The sequence below is a fragment of the Panthera uncia genome, chromosome B4 (genome assembly GCF_023721935.1).
Source record: "Panthera uncia isolate 11264 chromosome B4, Puncia_PCG_1.0, whole genome shotgun sequence".
Taxonomy (NCBI): Eukaryota; Metazoa; Chordata; class Mammalia; order Carnivora; family Felidae; genus Panthera; species Panthera uncia.
Window position 1 is genome coordinate 20,857,796 of NC_064809.1, and position 20,231 is coordinate 20,878,026.

A 20,231-nucleotide genomic window follows, 5' to 3' on the forward strand; every position below is an offset into this window, starting at 1 on the left:
GTTAAGTCTGGTGTTTTATACTAGCAGTATTTTCTATTTTTTAAAGATAAATGATGGGACTTTTCCCCCGGCCATGAAGGAGTAAGGGGTCAAATTTACTTTCCCAATTGAAACAAGTGAGAAAACAAAAACATACGAAATAACAGTTGGCCAAACACTGAGTATTAGGCGATGAAGGACAGTGACCATTGAGAGACAGGAAGTGAAGGAAATAAACTCTATGATTACATCAGCTTATTGATTTCAGAGAGTATCCAGACCACATCACAGGAAGGGTTAACCTGTACAGAGTCTGGTAGACACGGAGTTGAGAAGACAGATCTGAAAGCTAAGGGAGGCAAAGGAAGCAAGAGTTTTCAGGACGGTAACAGAGAGGAAAGAGTTGCCTAGAAAGCGAACTGGAGATTGGTAAAGGGTCCAACTCAAGACTGATCAGGGTGTACATGTATGGGAACTATTTGAAGTCGGACAAAGGACCTAACAGGATCAGAGCTAACGGTGCCTGGTGCTCACACAGGGCCACAAGTAGGGCTCGTTCCCCATCAGCCAGACTGGAAAACTGCAAGGATTCATGGACGATTGTATGGAACATACACAAGGGTCTTACTTCAATAGTTAGAAATAATTAGTGCTAGATCGAGCTCTGTTCTAGTACTATCTAGTGAATATTTAAAAAGCAAGACCTGAAGGGATCAAATTGTTTCCAGATAATTGTGTCCCAAAACAAATTTGAAGGATATAAAAATAACCATTTACCGACTAGGTAAAATTCACAGTGTCGGGCATCCAATAAAAAATTACCAGGCATGGGGCGCCTGGGTGGCGCAGTCGGTTAAGCGTCCGACTTCAGCCAGGTCAGATCTCGCGGTCCGTGAGTTCGAGCCCCGCGTCGGGCTCTGGGCTGATGGCTTGGAGCCTGGAGCCTGTTTCCGATTCTGTGTCTCCCTCTCTCTCTGCCCCTCCCCCGTTCATGCTCTGTCTCTCTCTGTCCCAAAAATAAATAAAAAACGTTGAAAAAAAAAAAAATTACCAGGCATGAAAAGAAGCAAGAAAATTCGACCCATAATGAGGATCTAAATCATCAGTAAATCAAAACTGACACAATGTATGTGTAACCGGAGCCTTTGAAAAAAATGTGAGAGGGACAGAAAAAGAATGAGAATAAATAATAGTTCCCAATTCCTCTAATTTAATGAAAACTCTAACCTTCTAGATCCAAGAAGCTCATAAAAGCCCAAGCACAATGAATATGAAGAAAATGATATACTAAGCTCTAACAAAACAAAATTGCTTAAAAAGAGTAATAAAGAGAAAATCTTAAAAGCAGTCAGAGGGAAAAACACATTACATTCAGAGAAACAAAAATAAGGATGACAATAGATTTATCATCCGAACTATGCAAGCAAGAAGTCAGTGGAGAGACATCTTTAACTAAAGCTGAAAAAATAAAGAAAGAAAAAGAAAGACTAAATAAAAAGAAAGAAAAAAAAAACTTTAAACCTAGAATTCTATTCCCAGCAAAAATACCTTTGAAAAACATAAGTGAAATAAAGTCTTTTTCAGACATTCAAGAGCCAAAGTAGTTTATTGCAAGTAGAACCACACTACTAATTATGGTAAAGTAGGTCCTTCAGGAAGATGACACCAGATGGAAATGTGGATCTACACACTATAATAACAATAAAGGTAGAACACTAGAAATTTAGCATATAAAGTTTTTCCTTATTATTTAAGTCACTTAAAAATCAAATTGGTTATTGAAAAAAAATTTAATGAAACATTTAATGTTTATTTTAATTTTGAGAGAGAGAGAGAGAAAGACAGTGAGAGAGAGAGCGAGAGAGAGAGAGAGAGAGAGAGAAACAGAGCAGGAATAGGGGAGGGGCAGAGAGAGAGAGAGAGAGAAGGAAACACAGAATCCAAAGCAGGTTCCGGGTTCCAAGCTGTCAGCACAGAGCCTGACGTGGGGCTCAAACTCACGAAAACCTTGAGATCATGACCTGAGCTGAAGTCGGATGCTTAACCGCCTGAGCCACCCAGGAGCCCCTCAAATTGGTTATTTCAAACAAAAATAATAATCATATACTGTGCAGCATGACACATTTGTATAAATAAGGTATATGACAACAACAGAACCAAGGGAGAAAAGGGAAAAATGGAAGTATACTATTATAAGGTTCATCTACCGTATGTCAAGTGGGATATCACCACTTGAAAGTAGACTGTGATAAGGATGTATACTACAGACCCCAATACAACACAAGTAACAAAATAAAGGGTGATATCAAGTAAGCCAACAAAGGAAACGAATCGGAATCATAACAATAATCTTCAATTCATAAAAAGAAGGCAGAAATGAAGAGGAGTAAAACAAAGAATGAGACACAAAAAACAAATAGATGGTAGACTTAAACCTTAAACAGATGACCGAACTAAATGTGAATGTCTGAGCCCCTCAGTCAACAGCGTGAGAGTGTGACATTGGATAAAAAGCAAGATCAGACTACATGCTGCCTTCAAGAAATGCACTTAGAATATAATGACACAGATAACAATAGTAAGAGGATGAAAAAAAAAGGTATCTGGGACGTGAGGGTGATCTGGCTGCGACATCTGTCACCCCATCGATCGCCACGGTTGATTCGGCTGATCTGGCTGGCTAGGCGGGTGTCCCCTTCCTGCCTCACCGCTCCACGTGCGTCCCCTCCCGAAGCCGTGAGCTCGGTCGAAGAGGACGACCTTCCCCTATAGAAGAGGACCGTTCTTTGGTCGAGGGTATACGATTAGCCGTGTTCCCCTCCTGGAACCTGTAAACAAGCTCTCAAGGTCCATTTGTAGGAGAACGTAGGGTAGTCAAGCTTCCAAGACTCCAGACACATCCAAATGAGGCACTGCACGTGGCAGTCGGCCTTTCTAAAAAAAAAAAAAAAAGATATCCTATGTTAGCACTAATCAAAAGAAAGCTGGAGTGGCTGTATTAATTATCAGAAAAATAAACAGCAAAAAGAAGAGTATCAGATAAAAAACCTCATTTTTATAAAAATAAGGAAAGAGTCAATTAATCAAGAAGCTATGAAAAACACCTGAGCACTTATGTCGTTAATGTCATACCTTCTAAATACATGAAGTTAGAAATGCAGGGAGAAATAAACATCCACAAGTATAGCTGAGGATTTTGATAACCTCTTAATAAATGAAAGAACAAGTGGATAGAAAATCTGTAAGGATATAAAAGATTTGCAGAGCAATATAAATGAATTTAACCTAATGGATATTTATAGAATACTCCAAGCAGAATGTACATTCTTTTCAAATGCACAGAGGAACATTTATGAAAGTAGGCAATATTCTGAGCCATAATACAAGCCTTAATAAATTTCTTTTTAAGCCTGAATGAATTTAAAAGGATTCCAATCATATAAAATATATGTCAGACCACAACAGAATGAAATTAAAAATCAATTACACAAAGGACTCTGGACAATCCTTAAATAGTTAGAAAGTAAACTGCACACTTCTAAATAATCTGTGGTTGAAAGAATTCAAAAGGAAAATCCAAATTGAAAATGAAAACACAACATATACAAATTTGTGGGATGCTACTAGAAGAGTATTTAGAGAGAAATTTATTGTACTAAATGCCAGCCAGAAAATAAGGTCTTGGGGCATCTGGGTGGTTCAGTCAGTTAAGCACCCAACTCTTGATACTGGCTCAGGTTGTGAACATGCAGTCATGAGACCGAGCCTCGTATTTGGCTTCATGCTGACCATGGAGCCTGCTTGAGATTCTCTCTCTCCCTCTCTCTCTCTGCCTCTCCTCCTCTCTCAAATAAATAAATAAACATTAAAAAAAGAAAGAAAATAAAGTCTCAAATCAATGACTTCAACTTCCACTTTAAGAAACTAGAAAAAGAAAAGCAAATTAAACCCAATTATTAGTAATAAGGATGTATGAGCAGAAATCAATGAAATAGAAAACAGAATAATGGACAAAAGTAATGAAACGAAAAGCTGGTTTTTTGAGAAGATCAATAATAATGAAACAGAGTCTTAAATGCAGAGAACAAACTGGTAGTTGTCAGAGGGGAGGTGGGTGGAGAGATGAGTAAAATAGGTAAAGGGGATTAAGAGGTATGAACTTTCTATTATAAAATCAACAAGTGAAATATGTGTGTGTGTGTGTGTGTGTGTGTGTGTGTGTGTGTATGACTCTTGAGCCAGGTTACTAAAAAGAGAGAAGGCAAATTATGAATACAGGAATGAAAGAGGGGACATCACTCTGGATCCTACAGATATTAAAAGGATAATATTAACATTATGAACAACTTAATGCCAATAAATTCTACAACTTAGATGAAGTAGGCAAATTTATTTTAAGACATAAACTCCCATAGCTCACTAAAGAAGATATAGATAGCCTGAATATCCCTATATCTATTACAGAAATTAAAATTTGTGGTTCAAAACTGTGTCACAAAAAAAGCTCCAGGTCCAAATATTTTCTCTCTGAATTCTACCAAATACTTAAAGAAGAGGTACTACCAGTTATATATAAACTCTTGCAGAAAATTGAGAAAGATGGAATAATCCCCTATTCATTCTGGGAAGTCACTATTACCCTGATACCCCAAACAGACAAAGTCATTATAGGAAAATAAATCTGCAGGTTAATATACCTCATAGATATAGATATAGATATAGATATAGATATAGGTATAGGTATAGATATAGATAAAGATCATGACCAACGAGATTTATTCCCAAATTGCAAGGTTGCTTTAACATTTGAAAATCAATCAAGGTATTTTACTATGTGTGGTAGGCAGAATAATAACTCCCCTAATCCCTGGAAGTTGTGAATATGTTATGTTACATGGCAAAGGCGAAATAAGGTTGTAGATATATTTAAGGTTGCTAATCAGCTGATCTTGAGAAGAGGAAAATATCTTGGATTATCCACGTGGGGCCTACATAATTATAAGGGTCCTTATAGGTGGCAGAAGGAGACAAGAGAGTCAGAGTCAGAGGAAAAGATGTGACAGTAGAAGCAGAGATCAGAGTGATGTGATTGCTGGCTTTAAAAATAGAAGATGCTCATTAGCCAAGGAATGTTCATGGGAAGAAATGAGAATGGGTTCTTGCCTAATACTTCAAAAAGGAACATAATCCTGTCCGCATCTCAAATTTAGCTCACTTGGCCAACTACATACTCCTGACTTCCAGACCATAGATAATATATTTGTGTTTTAAGCCACTAAGTTTTTGGTAATTTGTTATAGCAGCATTAGGATATGAATAGACTATATTTAAAACAAGAAAAACCATCTAATGATCTGAATAAATGCAAAGAATTATCTTTATAAAGTCCAGTGTCTCCTCCTGATAAAATATCTCAGCAAAGTAGGAGTAGTTACAGACTTCCTCTATGGCCAACTAACACTTAATAGTGAAAGGCTGAATGCTTTCCCCCTAAGATCAGGAACAAGAGAAACATGTCTGCTCTTGGCTGTATGGGAAGTTCTAATTAATGCAATCAGGTAAGAAAAAGAAACAAAAGGCATCCAGATTGGAAAAGATGAAGCAAAACTATATTTGATTTATAGACTATGATATCATCTTTTATATAGAAAAGTCTATTGAATCTACAAAAAAGCTACTAGAAATAATACATTAGCAAAGTTCCAATTGGAAGTTTAGCAAAGTTCCAATTCCAGGTTTCCAATTGGAAATCAACATGAAATTTAACACTATTTACAATAGCACCAAAAAGTATGAGATCACAGGATGAATCTGACAAAAGGTGGGAAAAAATCTGTACACTGAAAACTATAAAATATTTCTGGAAGAAATTAAAGAAGTTCTAAATGAATGGAAAGAGATACTGTATTAATGGCGTGAAAGATGTCAATTGTTAAGATGTCATTTTTCCCCAAATTGATCTATGTATTTAATGCAATTCCTACCAAAATCTGAGCAATTTTTTTGTAGAAATTGACAAGCTAATTCTAAAATTCATATGGAAATGCAAAGCTTCTAGTAAAAGTCAAAACAATCTTTTCAAAACAATTTTTTTGTGTTATTTTTATTTGAGAGAGAGAGAGAGCACGAGCAGGGGAGGGACAGAGAGACAGAATCTGAAGCAGGCTTCAGCCCAGAGCCTGATGCAGAGCTCAAATTCACAAGCAGTGAGATCATGACCTGAGCCGAGGTCAGATGCTTAGCCAACTGAGCCACCCAGACGCCCTGAAAGTGAAAACAATCTTGAAAAAGTAGCAACCTTGAGAACATACTCTTCCTGATTTAAGACTATTATAAAGCTACAGTAAGTAAGATAGCGTTATTGGCACAAAGATAAACAAATAGATCAAAGAAGCAGAATAAAGAAGCCATACATGGGCCCACATATATATGGACAATTTTTCTACCAAGATACAAAAGCAATACAGTAGAAAAAGTCAGTCTTTTTAGCAAATGGTTTTAGAATGAGATATCCACATAAAACTTAAAACTATAAAACTTCTAGAACACATAGGAGAAAACCTTTCTGACCTTGGGTTAGCCAAAAATTTCTTCGGTATGACACTAAAACATAATCCATAAGAGGACAGTTGACCGGATGTTATCAAATTTACCCTGAACCCACACACCTAACCAAAAAAAGATACACAGATGGCAAGTAAGTGTGTGAAAAGGTGTCGTATGTTAACCAGGAAGTTAAAGCAAGAGTGAAATATCCCCACACACCTATTAGAAGAACGGCTAAAATTCTAAACAGCATGAATCCATGGCAGCGTGAAGTGCTGGGGAAGATGTGGAACAACAGGAACTTTCATTCATTGCTGGTGGAAATCCAAAATAGTACAGCCACTTGGGAAGACCGTTTGGTAGTTTCTCGGAAAGCTAAACATAATCTTACGCATTTCTCAGAACCCATAGAGTTGTACCACACACTCAGTGAACTGTATTGTACATTGTCAACTCTAGTTAATAGCAACATATCAATATCGGTTCATCAATGGTAACAAATGTGCCACACGAATGCATGATGTTAATAATTAGGGAAGTGGGGGAGGGAAGAGAGATGGAGAGTATGCGAACTCTGTATGTTTCGTTCATTTTTTTTTTATAAACCTAAAACTGCTCAAAAAAAGGTCTAGTAATTTTCTTTTTAAAGATAGGCTATAGATCGCTAGAAAATCTTTGTCAATCATATATCTGATAAAGGACTTGCGTCCAGAACTCTCAAAACTCAGTAATAAAGTAAACCAAGTTTAAACATACATATGAGCCAGAGATTTGAATAGCCACGTGGTTAAAGGGCCATATGGATGGCAAAAAAGTGCCTTTGGCTCAACATCATTAGTCATGAGGGAAATACAAATTAAAACCATGATGAGATACTATTTCACAGCCACCGGGATGACTCCAATCAGAAAGATCGACAGAACTAGTGGCGAGGATATGGAGAAACCGGAACCCTCGTACATTGCTTATGAGGACGTAAAATGGTACCATCACCTTGGAAAACGGTTTGGTAGTTTCTGAAAAAGCTAAATGTACATCTACCAGATGATGCAGCCAAAGTGTGGTATATCCATATGATGATGTAGTACTCAGCAATAAAAATGATGAACTATGATACATATGATACGTGCTACAACATGGATTCATCTCAAAATCATCAGACTGAGCAAAACCAGACAATAACAAATTCATACTCTATGATTATCTAGAGTTCTGGGAAATGCCAAATAATGTATAGTAACAGGAGGAAGAGGTCACAAAGCGTCAAGAGGAAACTTTTGGGGCTGTTAGATATGTTTTTTTTTTTTCCTTAATGGTGCTGTTTGGTGTCATGGGTGTTAAACATGGGTCAAGATTTATCAAATTGTTCTCTTTAAGTTTCTACAGTCTATTGTATGTCAATGATGCCTCATAAACACTGTCAAAAAAGAATAAAAATAGAGGTAAAGATTACACAAACTATTAATTTTGCAAATCCTCTTTTGCTGGTCATAAAATTATAATACACAGCATTGTTTATAAACTGAGAAGAAATGTATCTTGATGAAGAAATAATTCAAGTTATGTAATAAAATTCTCAGAACAAAAATTTAAATACAAACTTAATTTTTATGACAATATGACATATAAAATATCTTTTTTATTTAAGCATAAGTATCTTAAAATTTATATTAAAGATTCATTTGACAAAATGTTTTCATCTAAGAAATTAAGTTTTAGAATTTCCTTAAGATGCAAATATTGGAAGATTTGAAAGAGAAGTTTGTGATAGTCAACAATGCATATTTCAACATGTTCTTAGCAGGCGACAAATCTGACCATTTAGAGACAGGGCAATTTCATTAGGAAGATATAGTCTGTGTGTTATCAGAATATGGACCTATAACTTAAAATATAAAAGACTCTAATTTTATGAGAAAACTGAGGCAAGACAAGTGAAAGGGACTTTGTTCTATCTCAAATTAATTTTGAAAGCGAGATCTATGTTTTCGTAGCCCATGAAATTAAAAAGCTGAAATTACTCAGGACCTAAACGTTGTTCCTGACTTTGTAGAACGATATCCCACTCATCAAGATATAGCTAAATTGCTTCTATAGTTCAGCAAGACTCTGGCATTACGTGGCCTTCTGGGGTTTCTTGCCACAGCTAAGGAGTCCCCAGTTACCCTGGCGGCTCCCCTCTGTGCGTGAACCTTCATGCTTGCTGCAGACACATCTTGAATGACAAAATAGGTGCTGTAACCCCAGTGGGTGAAAAACGAGCTCCCTGAACTCACCCCACCATCCCACTTTGACTTGAAGTGGGGTCCGTGTATGTTAATGAAGTCTCGTGATTAATTACGCCAGTACATGACCGGCGCTATGCTAGGCGCTGAGGATACGAGAGAATAGAACAGAAAGGGTATCTGTCCTCGTGGAAAATTAAGTTCTAGTGGGACAGGCAAACGAGGCAAGGAGATGGCTAAGTGGTATGAAGAAAATAGACTAGGGAAGAGGAAGAAAGGCTTGGACGTAGTGGTAACATTAGATAGGGTGGTCAGGGGAGACCCTCTGAGCAGGTGCAGTATGAACTGAGAACTGAATGACAAGAGGAAGCCAGCTCTTGAAATAAGCATCAGGAGGAAGGAAAGCAGCAAATGTCGAGGATCCCTGCGCTCTAAAGTTTATTCCGAGATATATGCGGAAATAAAGTGTATGTATATGCGGAAGCAAAGAGGAATGTGAAAGGCAAACAGCAAATAAGAAATTAAAATGGCACGAGGGAGAGTTTTGATGAGACTGATGATATCCATGCATGATTTGATTTTACCTGTGATATCAGGTGAAGAAAACAAAGCTACCCTCCTTGAACTTGGAGCTGTGGAACCTTTAACCAAGCTGCTCACCCACGAAGACAAAATTGTAAGAAGAAATGCTACCATGATATTTGGAATCCTGGCTTCTAATAGTAAGTATCAACTCTCAGAAATAATCTCATAACCTCATGTAATGCATTATCCTTTTTTAAAATTTAACTTTAAGGGGTTTGTTTTTAATTTTATTTGAACTGACTTTGATGTTAACGAAAAGTTAAATAAATATAATACAACAGATTATGATTTCACATTTTAAGAACATATTTTTCTTCTTGATTTTACTGTTTATTTTTGAGGTGGGGGAGGGGCAGAGAGAGTGGAAGACAGATGATCGGAAGCAGGCTTTTCACTGAAAGCACAGAGCCTGTTGCAGGGCTTGAACTCATGAACCGAAAGATCATGAGCTGAGCCAAAGTCAGATGCTTAACAGACTGAGCCACCCAGGAGCCCCGAGATATTTTTAAAATATAAAAACACATGCAAATGTATCCATGTAAAACTCTCAGAGTTGGTGACGTGGTAGGTTTGAGTCTAACAAGTTGAAGGGCACTCCTTGTCTCTTAAAATAGCTCTTTTCTGGAGTTAGCGTGACGTAATTTGTCCGCCCGTATGTAAGCTACACTTCGTATTTCATAGTGAAAGTAACCCAGGGCGAAGAGGTTTGATACATTTATTTTTTTGAAACTGCAAAATGTATTTTGCCAAAAATAATTTTAGACACGTATTTATTTCTTAAATCAGACCTATGACTTGAATATTTTCATATGTTTAATGTGGTGAAATGATAGTATTCGTTAAAATATGCTATCATGTCTGTTAGAATACTGCTTTGACGAAAACTCTGCCAATAAAGGCAGTCCCTGATTAATGAACAGGATGCCTGTGTCACTTGAAAGTCATTTTCATGTTATAATGGTAGGTTTCTGAGTTAGCCACTAAAGGCCTTGTGACTTTATAATAAAACATGACATTCTTGGTGAAGACTGAATGAACTCTAAACCGAAACCCAGGCAGTTAGGAATAAACATATCTGTCTGTCTCATGGCATGTGGCTAAAGTTATCATACTCTTCCCCCCCTCACCAGTCTCAGCAAAAGCACAAGCTCAGTTTCCTCCCTCAACTTCCTGACTCCCCCCCCCCCCACTTTCCTGAACCCTTGGTGAGACAGGATGGGAGAGGAAGGGGGGCTCCTTATTCCATGCTGTCCAGCAGGGACGGTGGCATTAATGTCACAGACAGGAAGATGGGAAGTGACGGGGAAGGAGAGTTTTAGGTGGCATCTGTGCCCTTACAGCCAACGCTGCCAAGACTGCGTGAACACTGCCTGCAGTTCTGGGGGGCTGATGGGGCCCCGCTGGGGCTGTTAGTGGAAGGGGATCTGGAGGCAAGTACGGGAGCTCTAATGGCGGCTGTTCTGGAAGGCAGGGGCTCTGGGGGTATTTCTGACTGCAGGATGAGGACAGTCGTGGGGGAGTGGATGCTCTACCAACCCAGATTTTGGTAACATTAGTCAACACTCACACAGCATTTGCAATGTGCCAGGCCCTGTCCAACATGCTATTTGTACGTTCAGTCATTTAATGAGGTCGGTGCTACGGTCATTCCCTTTATATGTGCGGCAACTGAGGTACAGAGAAGTTAAACAAGGTAGTAATCATTTGTATCGTGGGGCCTTCAGGAATTTGTCTCAGGGGCTGTCTGTGTACTAATTCCGCCGTGTTGAATGAGCCACCTTGAAAGTATTCATAATCAAAAAAGGGAACATGAAAATTTTTCTTATGTTTTATTCCGTTTACACGCCACGGGATTTGAGAAGCGGGGGTGCTTTGTAATACCTCTTATGCAACTCCTCGTTTTAAAAATAGAAAAGAGCTCTGAAAGGATTAGGTTCCTTGTGCATTCATGCGGGTGGTTAATAGAAGAAATCAGATCAGAGCTAGAATTAGAACTCTACTCTCTGGCTCCTAGCTTTCGTGGACTTGTATTCATCAACTATTCTCCGATCCGTAACATGAGTGCACATGCTAACTCAGGTCCTCCTACTACATGATTCTGGGGGAGAATGCGTGTCCTTTGGAAAGGAAAGTTATAATTTTCTGCTGAGACTTCTGCCTTCTAACTTAGTGTCTAGGTTTCTCTGACTTTTTTTTCCTATTTACTTTTGTTCTTGATTTCTCGTATTCATTTTATTTAGAATTTGCACCTTCCAGTACACGAGGAGCTTATAATCTGTGAAGCCCTCCAAATTGGTTTGCCACATTTTCCCGAGCAGGGTTTGTATGTTGCATTTCACGAGTTTCCAAAAGAGTCTGTGACCCTAAAATATTGAGAATGACCGTTGCATTTGAGTGCTCAGTGTGATGGCTCTCAGACCCGTCGAGCCACCCCCTGGGAGCCGGCTGGCTGGGCTGCGACCAGTGCTGGGGTGCAATCTGCTACCACGAAGCATAACACTGGAAAGAGTTTTGCTGTCTTGGCGGTTTCCAGCGAGCCCGTGGGTCTTAGATATGATGAATGAACCCTCCCGCCCCCTGACCAAGAGCTTTCTTTTGATTCCACGAATTGGGTAAAAAAAAAAAAAAAAAAAAAAAAAAAATCAAGGCATTTATGGGAATTGATTCATTTTCTACGTGAACGATCTGATGACACGATAACCTGCTTGGCGTCCTCAATGGCTCGTGTTCCTGCTTTGTCAGTACAGCCAATACATGAATAGCTTTTGCTTCACTGTCCATCCATGTCCAAGGCGACTAAGCTAGTCATTCACTCTAAACGAAAAGGCCTGGGGCACCTGGGTGGCTCAGTCGGTTAAGCATCTGACTTCGGCTCGGGTCATGATCTCACACTCCGTGAGTTCGAGCCCCGCCTCGGGCTCTGTGCTGACAGCTCAGAGCCTGGAGCCTCCTTCGGATGCTGTGTCTCCCTCTCTCTGCCCCTCCCCCACTCACACTCTGTCTCTCAAAAATGAATAAACGTTAAAGAAATTTTTTTAAATGAAAAGGCATGTTTCCAGACTAATTTGTAAACAAACGCACCTCTGGTGCCGCATGGTTAAGTCATCTTTAGACTGTCTTAAAATAACCGCTTTTTCTTTAGAGATTTGTATCTTCACATGCCTTTCACGTACTCAATGCTTTCACTATGTTCATAGTGGATGAACCAGTACGATGTTCCAACAGAATGCCTGGTGCTAAAAAGATTGCTGTGAGAGCAAACACATTCTTGATTTTTCTTCTTTGTCTTTTTTCTAAAGTGATTGAGTTATGAGCCTATGCTAATCCTGTGTCGTTCAAGACAAGCATTTAAATTACTGTGTTAAACCTTTTAATCAAAATGGAGTTGCTGTCTCTTACGCAGCCCCCCCTCCCTGGTTTGTATTTAGTTTGATGAGGCCGTATAACAGGGGCTCATTTAATGAAGTCAGCTAAAGAGAGAGTTCATTGCCATCCTTGAAGCCCAGATTTTACATTACTTATGGCAATCTGTAGAGCTTGCCATCTTAAGAAAAGGTTGATGTAAAAGAGTATATAAGGTCAAAAATAAATTGGATGGTTCATATCAGGCAACCAGAAAGTATAAATAAGAATGCAGTTACAACAGATTGCACGGGATGTCTGGGTGGCTCAGTCGGTTAAGCCTCTGACTTCAGCTCAGGTCACGATCTTGCCGTTTGTGTGTTTGAGCCCCATGTCGGGCTCTGTGCTGACACCTCAGAGCCTGGAGCCGGCTTCAGATTCCGTGTCTCCCTCTGTCTCTGCCCCTCCCCTGCTTGCTCTCTCTCGCTCTCAAAACTAAGTAAAAACATAAAAAAAATGTTTTTTAAAAAAACCCAGAGTGAATGAAGTTACTCCAGGAAGTGAAGGTGTTGGCAGTTCTGAACAACCTAAAATTGTATGTGTCCTAGAGTTTAGCTGGAACATATTTAAAGCAAATTTTCAAAAATGTATTTATTTATTTTGAGAGAGAGACAGCACAAGTGGGGGAGGAGCAGAGAGGAGCGACAGAATCCCAAGCAGGCTCCACGCCATCAGCGCAGAGCCCGATAGGGGGCTTGAACTCACAAACTGTGAAATCGTGACCTGAGCCGAGATCAAGAGTCAGACGCTTAGCCAACCGTGCCACCCAGGCGCCCCCAGCTAGAACATATTTTCGTGGACCAACCACAATAGATAGAGTTTCTATTCAGTTGCCCTATATGAGCGTGTTCTCTGTGGAGAAAGAAGGGGGCAGAGATCGATATTGTTTTTTCAAGTGATGAAAATAGGCACTTTTCCGTTATGTTTTGCTGACTTACCCTCAGGAAAAGAAAGATCCTTTAGGGACAATTGGGTGTCAAAAAGCAGAATAACAAACTGATCCGCTCTGCCACCGATTTATAGGCACTGCCACAGAATCTGAGCCCTCCGCTGAGCCAAGAGAAAAATGGTTTAGCGAAGAGCTCTACTGCATCTGTTACTGGACAGATTTGGCTAACTTCCTATCTAGAAGGGAATTTCGTGGCACGGGTTTCTGTGATGAAGACTTTTGAGTTGTTAGGGCAGAAGAACGTGAGGTGTCACATACGGGCCCAGCCAGGCGGCCTCGGCCTGCGGGAGCATTTCCTTCCTGCAGGGAAACGAGAGAAGCAGAGGGCACATGGAGCATCGGTGTTCTTGACCTCATGGTCAGTGTTGCAGCAGAAACTTTGAAATATATGGAAGGTTCTTTTGGATACCAAATGGAGAATGAACTGGAGATCTAAAAGCCCAGAAATATTTTGCATCAAGCATGTAAAAATAGACGGGTGTGGCCTTCTCATTTGGAAATACAGACACTGGACTCCTCAGAGCAGGAATACCAAGAACACAAGTTTTCTAGAAGGTGCACCAGCACACTTGGAAAGATCTCAGTAGGATGCCTTCACTTGGTTAATTCCCTGTCAAGGTATACTTTTTTTTTTTTTTAATTTTAGAGAGAGAGAGCAAGAGAAAGCATGAGCCAGGGAGAGGGACAGGGAGAGAGGGAGAGAATCTCCCGGGGCTGGATAACTGGATCCCATGACTTAGGATCATGGATCCCATGACCCTAGGATCATGGCAGAAATCAAGAGTTGGACACTCACCCGACGAAACCACCCAGGCGCCCCCGTTTTTTGAACCAGTGTTGACTGTAAAATAATGCCCTCCACTTTGGGACGCTACCCTTTCCAGAAGCTCTACTATTCTTTTGTACTTCGAGCTTTTTCACATACATATAAGCCAGCGATAAGTTTGCTGGCCCTCTTCCGCCATTTTGAACAGAAACAGAGCAAAAGGTGTCCAATAAAAGTCAAGTCTACCCAGTGGTTAATGAGGAAAAATCCATCCAGAGACTCTCTGCCGTGAAGTGAAATTTTCCAAAATCCTAATGATGCTAATTTCAGCTTACAAAGATAACTGACCAAGAACCACTGCAAAAACTAAATGAGTACCTTATTTCTTATGCCTTATTTCTCAGAAAACACGGGTTAAGGATGACAGCAGAGAAGTAGGGGCATGTCTGCCCGGCCTTAATTAGGCTCACGTGACTAGTACAGAAGTGAACTTTAAACAAATCAATATACTTGTCTTTAATCATTTTTGGCATCTCTGATAATCAAATGGAACACAACCAAGATATAGTAATCGAAAAGGCTGAGGATAATTCTTACTTGCGTTCTGCACAAGTTTTCTTAAAATCAAAATTTAAAAATACCCTTTCCAACAAAACAACACCAAAAGGAATTTCTACTATACGGTAAACAGATGTCGGGCGCAGTAACTCGGCTTTACTGATTAGTGTTCTAGGTACACTTGGCACTTTTCTGGTTATCTTTTCTAGTGTTGTCGGAAGGTAGTATATTTCGCTGATCAAGGAGAGGGGCTAGAGTCCGTCTAGGGTCCGACAGACCTGACCATGCTACCTGGTCTCACCACTGACTTGCTGATTTTGAGCCTCAGTTTCTTTATTTGTAAAATTAGGTAACAATAAAGCCTATCTCATAAGGGACTGTTTAAACAACCTCGCTGTTACTGATAATAATAAACATTAATACGCTGTTTCTTCTTTTGCAGACGATGTTAAAAAATTGTTAAGGGAACTAGATGTCATGAATTCCGTCATCGCTCAGCTTGCTCCAGAAGGTAGTTTTGCATCCCGCATCTGTTTCAAAAACGGGACTGGTTTGTTTCTCGCATTTCATTAAACTACTCCTCGGAAATAGCCTACGTAATATCACGTAAATTTTTTTTTTTCAACGTTTTTTATTTATTTTTGGGACAGAGCGAGACAGAGCATGAACGGGGGAGGGGCAGAGAGAGAGGGAGACACAGAATCGGAAACAGGCTCCAGGCTCCGAGCCATCAGCCCAGAGCCTGACGCGGGGCTCGAACTCACGGACCGCGAGATCGTGACCTGGCTGAAGTCGGACGCTTAACCGACTGCGCCACCCAGGCGCCCCTGAAAACGTGTTTTGAAGTAGTGGTTGCGGAAGCCTTTCGCACACTTGTGTTGTTTGTCTTTGATGTGCAGAGGAAGTGGTGATTCATGAGTTCGCCAGTCTTTGCCTGGCGAACATGTCTGCGGAGTATACCAGCAAAGTGCAGATATTGGAGCACGGCGGGTTAGAGCCACTCGTCAGACTGCTGGCCAGCCCAGACCCTGACGTGAAGAAGAACTCCGTTGAGTGCATTTACAACTTGACCCAGGTGAGGGTGATTTCTAAAAGCGGGTTTTGACCAAAGCTATTTATAGAATTGATTTGCCCAATAAAAAAGGCTCAAAGGTGTTAGAAACTCCTCAGTTTTGATTCACTGTTTTTTTTTTTTTTTTTTTTTTTTTCTGGTACTATTTAGGAGTTATCGCTTGGGGGAAAAAAAAGAATGGAGGTTGAGGGTAGATACCTTTGAACTTTCACATTTTATAAGCAGTTGTGTCCCATGAAAGGGCATTTTCTTTTTTGTATTCAGTTTTTCATTTTAATTCCAGTGCAGTCAACGTACAGTTTTATACTAGTTTCAAGGTATACAATTTAGTGATTGAACAATGATATACGTATTCCGGGCTCATCGCCGAAAGTGAACTCTTTAATCCCCATCCCCTAGTTCACCCACCCCCCACCCACCTCCCCTTTGGTAACCACCAGTTCTCTATAGTTAAGAATCTGTTTCTTGGTTTCTCTCTCTCTCTCTTTCTGTCTCTCTCTGTCTCTCTTTTTTGCCTTTGTTCATTTGTTTTGTTTCTTAAATTCTTAAATCGTACGGTATTTGTCTTTCTCGGACTGACTTATTTTGCTTAGCGTAATGCTCTAACTCCATCCGTGTTGTTGCATTATGGCAAGACTTCATTCTTTTTTTGACTGAATAATATCTCATTATTTATATCTCCATCAACAGGTGAATGGACTGCTTCAATAAGTTGGTTATTAGACATAATGCTGCAATAAACATAGGAATGCATGTATCCCTTTATAAATTGGGGTTTTTGAATATTTGGAGTAAATATCCAGGAGTGCAATTACTGCATCAGAGAGTAGTTCTGTTTTTTTAACTTTTTGAGGAACCTCCAGACTCCCTTCCACAGTGGCTGCACCAGTTTGCATTCCCACCAACAGAGAAGGGTTCTTTTTTCTCCACATCTTTGCTGACACCTGTTGTTTCTTGTGTTGTTGATTTTAGCCGTTCCGGCAGGTGTGAGGTGATAGCTCATTGTAGTTTTGATTTGCACTTCCTTGATGGTGAGTGACGTTGAGCATCTTTTCATGTGTCTGTTGGCCATCTGGATGTCTTCTTTGGAGAAGTGTCTGTTCATACTTCTACCCATGTTTAATTGGATTATTTGTTTTTTGGGTGTTGAATTGTGTGAGTTCTTTATATACTGTATTTTGGATACTAACCCTTTACTGGATATGCCATTTGCAAATACCTTCCCCTATTCGGAAGGTTACCTTTCAGTTTTGTTGATTGTTTCCTTTGCTTGTATAAACTTTTTATTTTGATGTGGTCTCAATAGTTTATTTTTGCTTTTGTTTCCCTTGCCTCAGGAGCCATATCTGGAAAGGTGTTGCTATGGCCAGTGTCAGAGAAATAATTGCCTGTGCTCTATTCAGAGATTTTTATGGTTTCCTGTCTCACATTTAGGTCCTTAATCCATTTTGAGTTTATTTTTGTGTATGGTGTAAGAACGTGGCCCAGTTTCATTATTTTGCATGTTACTGTCCAGTTTTCCCAACATCATTTATTGAAAAGACTCTCTCTCCCCTTGGATGTTTTTGCATCCTTTGCCAAAGATGAATTGACCATATAATTGTGGGTTTATTTCTGGGTTTTCTATGCTGTTCCATTGATCTGGGTGTCTACTTTTGTGTCAGTTACCATCCTATTCGATTACTACAGCTTTGTATATACGTTGAAGCCTGGAGTGGTGGTTCCTCCCATCTTGTTTTTCTTTTACAAGATTGCTTTGGCTATTTGGGGTCTTATGTGGTTCCATACAAATTTTAGGATTGTCTGTTCTAGAATGTTGTTGGCATTTTGATAAGGATTGCATTAAATGTAGAGATTGCTTTGGGTAGTATAGGCATTTTAACAGTATTTGTTCTTCTAATACATGCGCATGGAATATCTTTCCATTTCTTTGTGTTGTCTTCAATTTCCTTCAATGTTTCATCGTTTTCAGAGTACAGGTCTATGAAAGGGCATTTTAGAAGTGTATGTAAATTTTCAAAGAATAGAATGGCTTGCAAATTAAGGCAGGATGAAAGTAGATAAATGTATTTCTTCTTGAAACGTGGAATCTAATACATTGAACGAGGTTTCACCCATGCAGACTTATTGACCTAACCTTGGTGATCTAAGCACATTGGATGCAATGCATGCCGTATTCAGTGTACCAAGATTTTTGGATTAGACTTATTTATTGGTGAAGACCCAATGAGTTGAGTATGCTGAACAGAGCTCATTGTCCATAATTGCAAGGTGCTTTGTCACCGAACTGTTTTTCCTTTGTTATGGAAAGAAACAGCCTGCCTTGGCCTCTTCTACCTGTGCTGTCCTGTGTCCCCACCCCTCCCGCAGCCCCTCAAGGCACCGCCCCCCCACAGCAGGTCAGCTTCCTGACACTTTGAACAGCCTTCTCTGTTTCTTTTGCTGCTCAGGTTCCTGAACAATTTGCCCACACATTTGATTAGCTTTGCTTAGATCAACTGAAAATACCAAAATGCCATTTGAAAGAGCTAGCAGTAGAATATAAAAGGAAGAGATAGTGAAGTGAAGGTAAAGGAGAGTTCACCGAGAGGTGGAGTATCGAGACAAATTATATAGAAAGAGAGACAAATGGGCTATGCCTGAAGGCGGCAAGAGCATTCCCGGCCTCAGAAGTCATTGCCCCAGGCTGGGCACTCACTGGCCTCTACCCTGGCTCCTCCCTGCTCCACTGTCCCCCTTCTCTTATCCCACAGGCCTAAATAACGCAGTCAGTGGGTTAGTATCTTTCATCCCAAGACTCCTCGTAGCTCTTACTTCCCTATAGTTTTTTAATCAAAGAGAAATGAAAAGACTTGCCTTCACTATTCTTCACAACAGAAGTACTGGTGAATAACAGCATGTTAATTTCCTCCGCCCGCCGTAACAAACTACCCCAGACACGGTGGCTTAAAACAACAGGAATTTCTCTCAGTGCTGGAGGCTGGAGGTCCGACCTTGAGGTGTCAGCAGGGCCCTGCCCCCACGGCCGCTCTGGGAAGCATCCTCCCGGCCTCTTCCTAGCTTCTGGTGGTGGCCGTCAATCCCTGGCGGTCATTGATGTACAGCTGCCATCATTGCAATCTCTCCCTCTGTTGTGCCTCCTCTTATTTATTAAAAAAAAATTTTTTTTAAATGTTTATTTCTTTTTGAGAGAGAGTGAGACAGAGAGTGAGCAGGGGAGGGGCAGAGAGAGAGGGAGACACAGAATCCGAAGCAGGCTGCAGGCTCTGAGCCCCAACGCGGGGCTCGAACTCACAAACTGAGATCATGACCTGAGCCAACGTCGGACACTCAACCAACTGAGCCACCAGGGCACCCCATGCTTCCTCTTCTTTTAAAGACCCCAGTCCTCTAAGGACACCATTAAGTACCCACCCTGCTCCACTATGACATTATCTTAACTAATAACATCTCTACTGGCCCTGTTTCTACATAAGGTCATGTTTTGAGATACCGAGGGTTAGGAGTTCAACATATATTTTGGGGGGACACAATTCAACCCACAGCAAACAACTTTCTACAGTTTTTATGCCTGTAGGAAGCATGCACTGAAGGATGGATAGAGAAAAGCTAAGCTGTTAATGGGACCTTTTCCACCTTAATACTATTTGACATTTATGATATTTTGATTTTAAGTGTCATGATTAGTAGTCAGAGTTTGGGCGCTTTTCATGACTTTTTGCTTGGTTTTCTCCACTGCTCACCCCAACTAGCCCTCTCCCCACCACTCACATACACAGAATTGCAGACACACAGGGCAGAGCAACTCACCTAGACTCTAACGACCCCTTGATATTATAAACGTCTTGTATAAAGGTCATGTGTCTGAACTCAACCTGGTATAAATTTGCGTGCACAGGGCCTGCCAGCAGCACTGTGTGCATGTAAGCATTTCATAAATAATCCATTTGGATGAAGATAATAAGGAATTGATGGCATCATTTCATTTTATCAAATACTATTTGAAACAGGGTATAGAGTGTGAAAAGAATTTGATTATGCGCAGATTTACTGTAGTGCTGTTAGTAACGAAAGGACTTTGCTGGATAATAAAGAAACAATAGGTACTGCAAAAATCATAGATCACATCTACTTCCTGTTATTGACAAT

General features: G+C 40.1%; 1 protein-coding gene across 9 annotated transcripts in view; it reads left to right on the top strand.

The window, feature by feature from the left end:
- Window positions 1-20,231, top strand: part of ARMC3 (armadillo repeat containing 3) — a 105,810-nt gene that overhangs the window by 20,847 nt on the left and 64,732 nt on the right. For 8 of the 9 annotated variants that reach the window (XM_049624695.1, XM_049624688.1, XM_049624689.1 and 5 more), the window contains 3 exons: window positions 9,347-9,472; window positions 15,453-15,521; window positions 15,910-16,085. In XM_049624695.1, the coding sequence (XP_049480652.1) occupies window positions 9,347-9,472; window positions 15,453-15,521; window positions 15,910-16,085 (371 nt within the window). The remainder of the gene's footprint in view (window positions 1-9,346; window positions 9,473-15,452; window positions 15,522-15,909; window positions 16,086-20,231) is intronic. The other variant, XM_049624694.1, reaches the window with a different exon arrangement.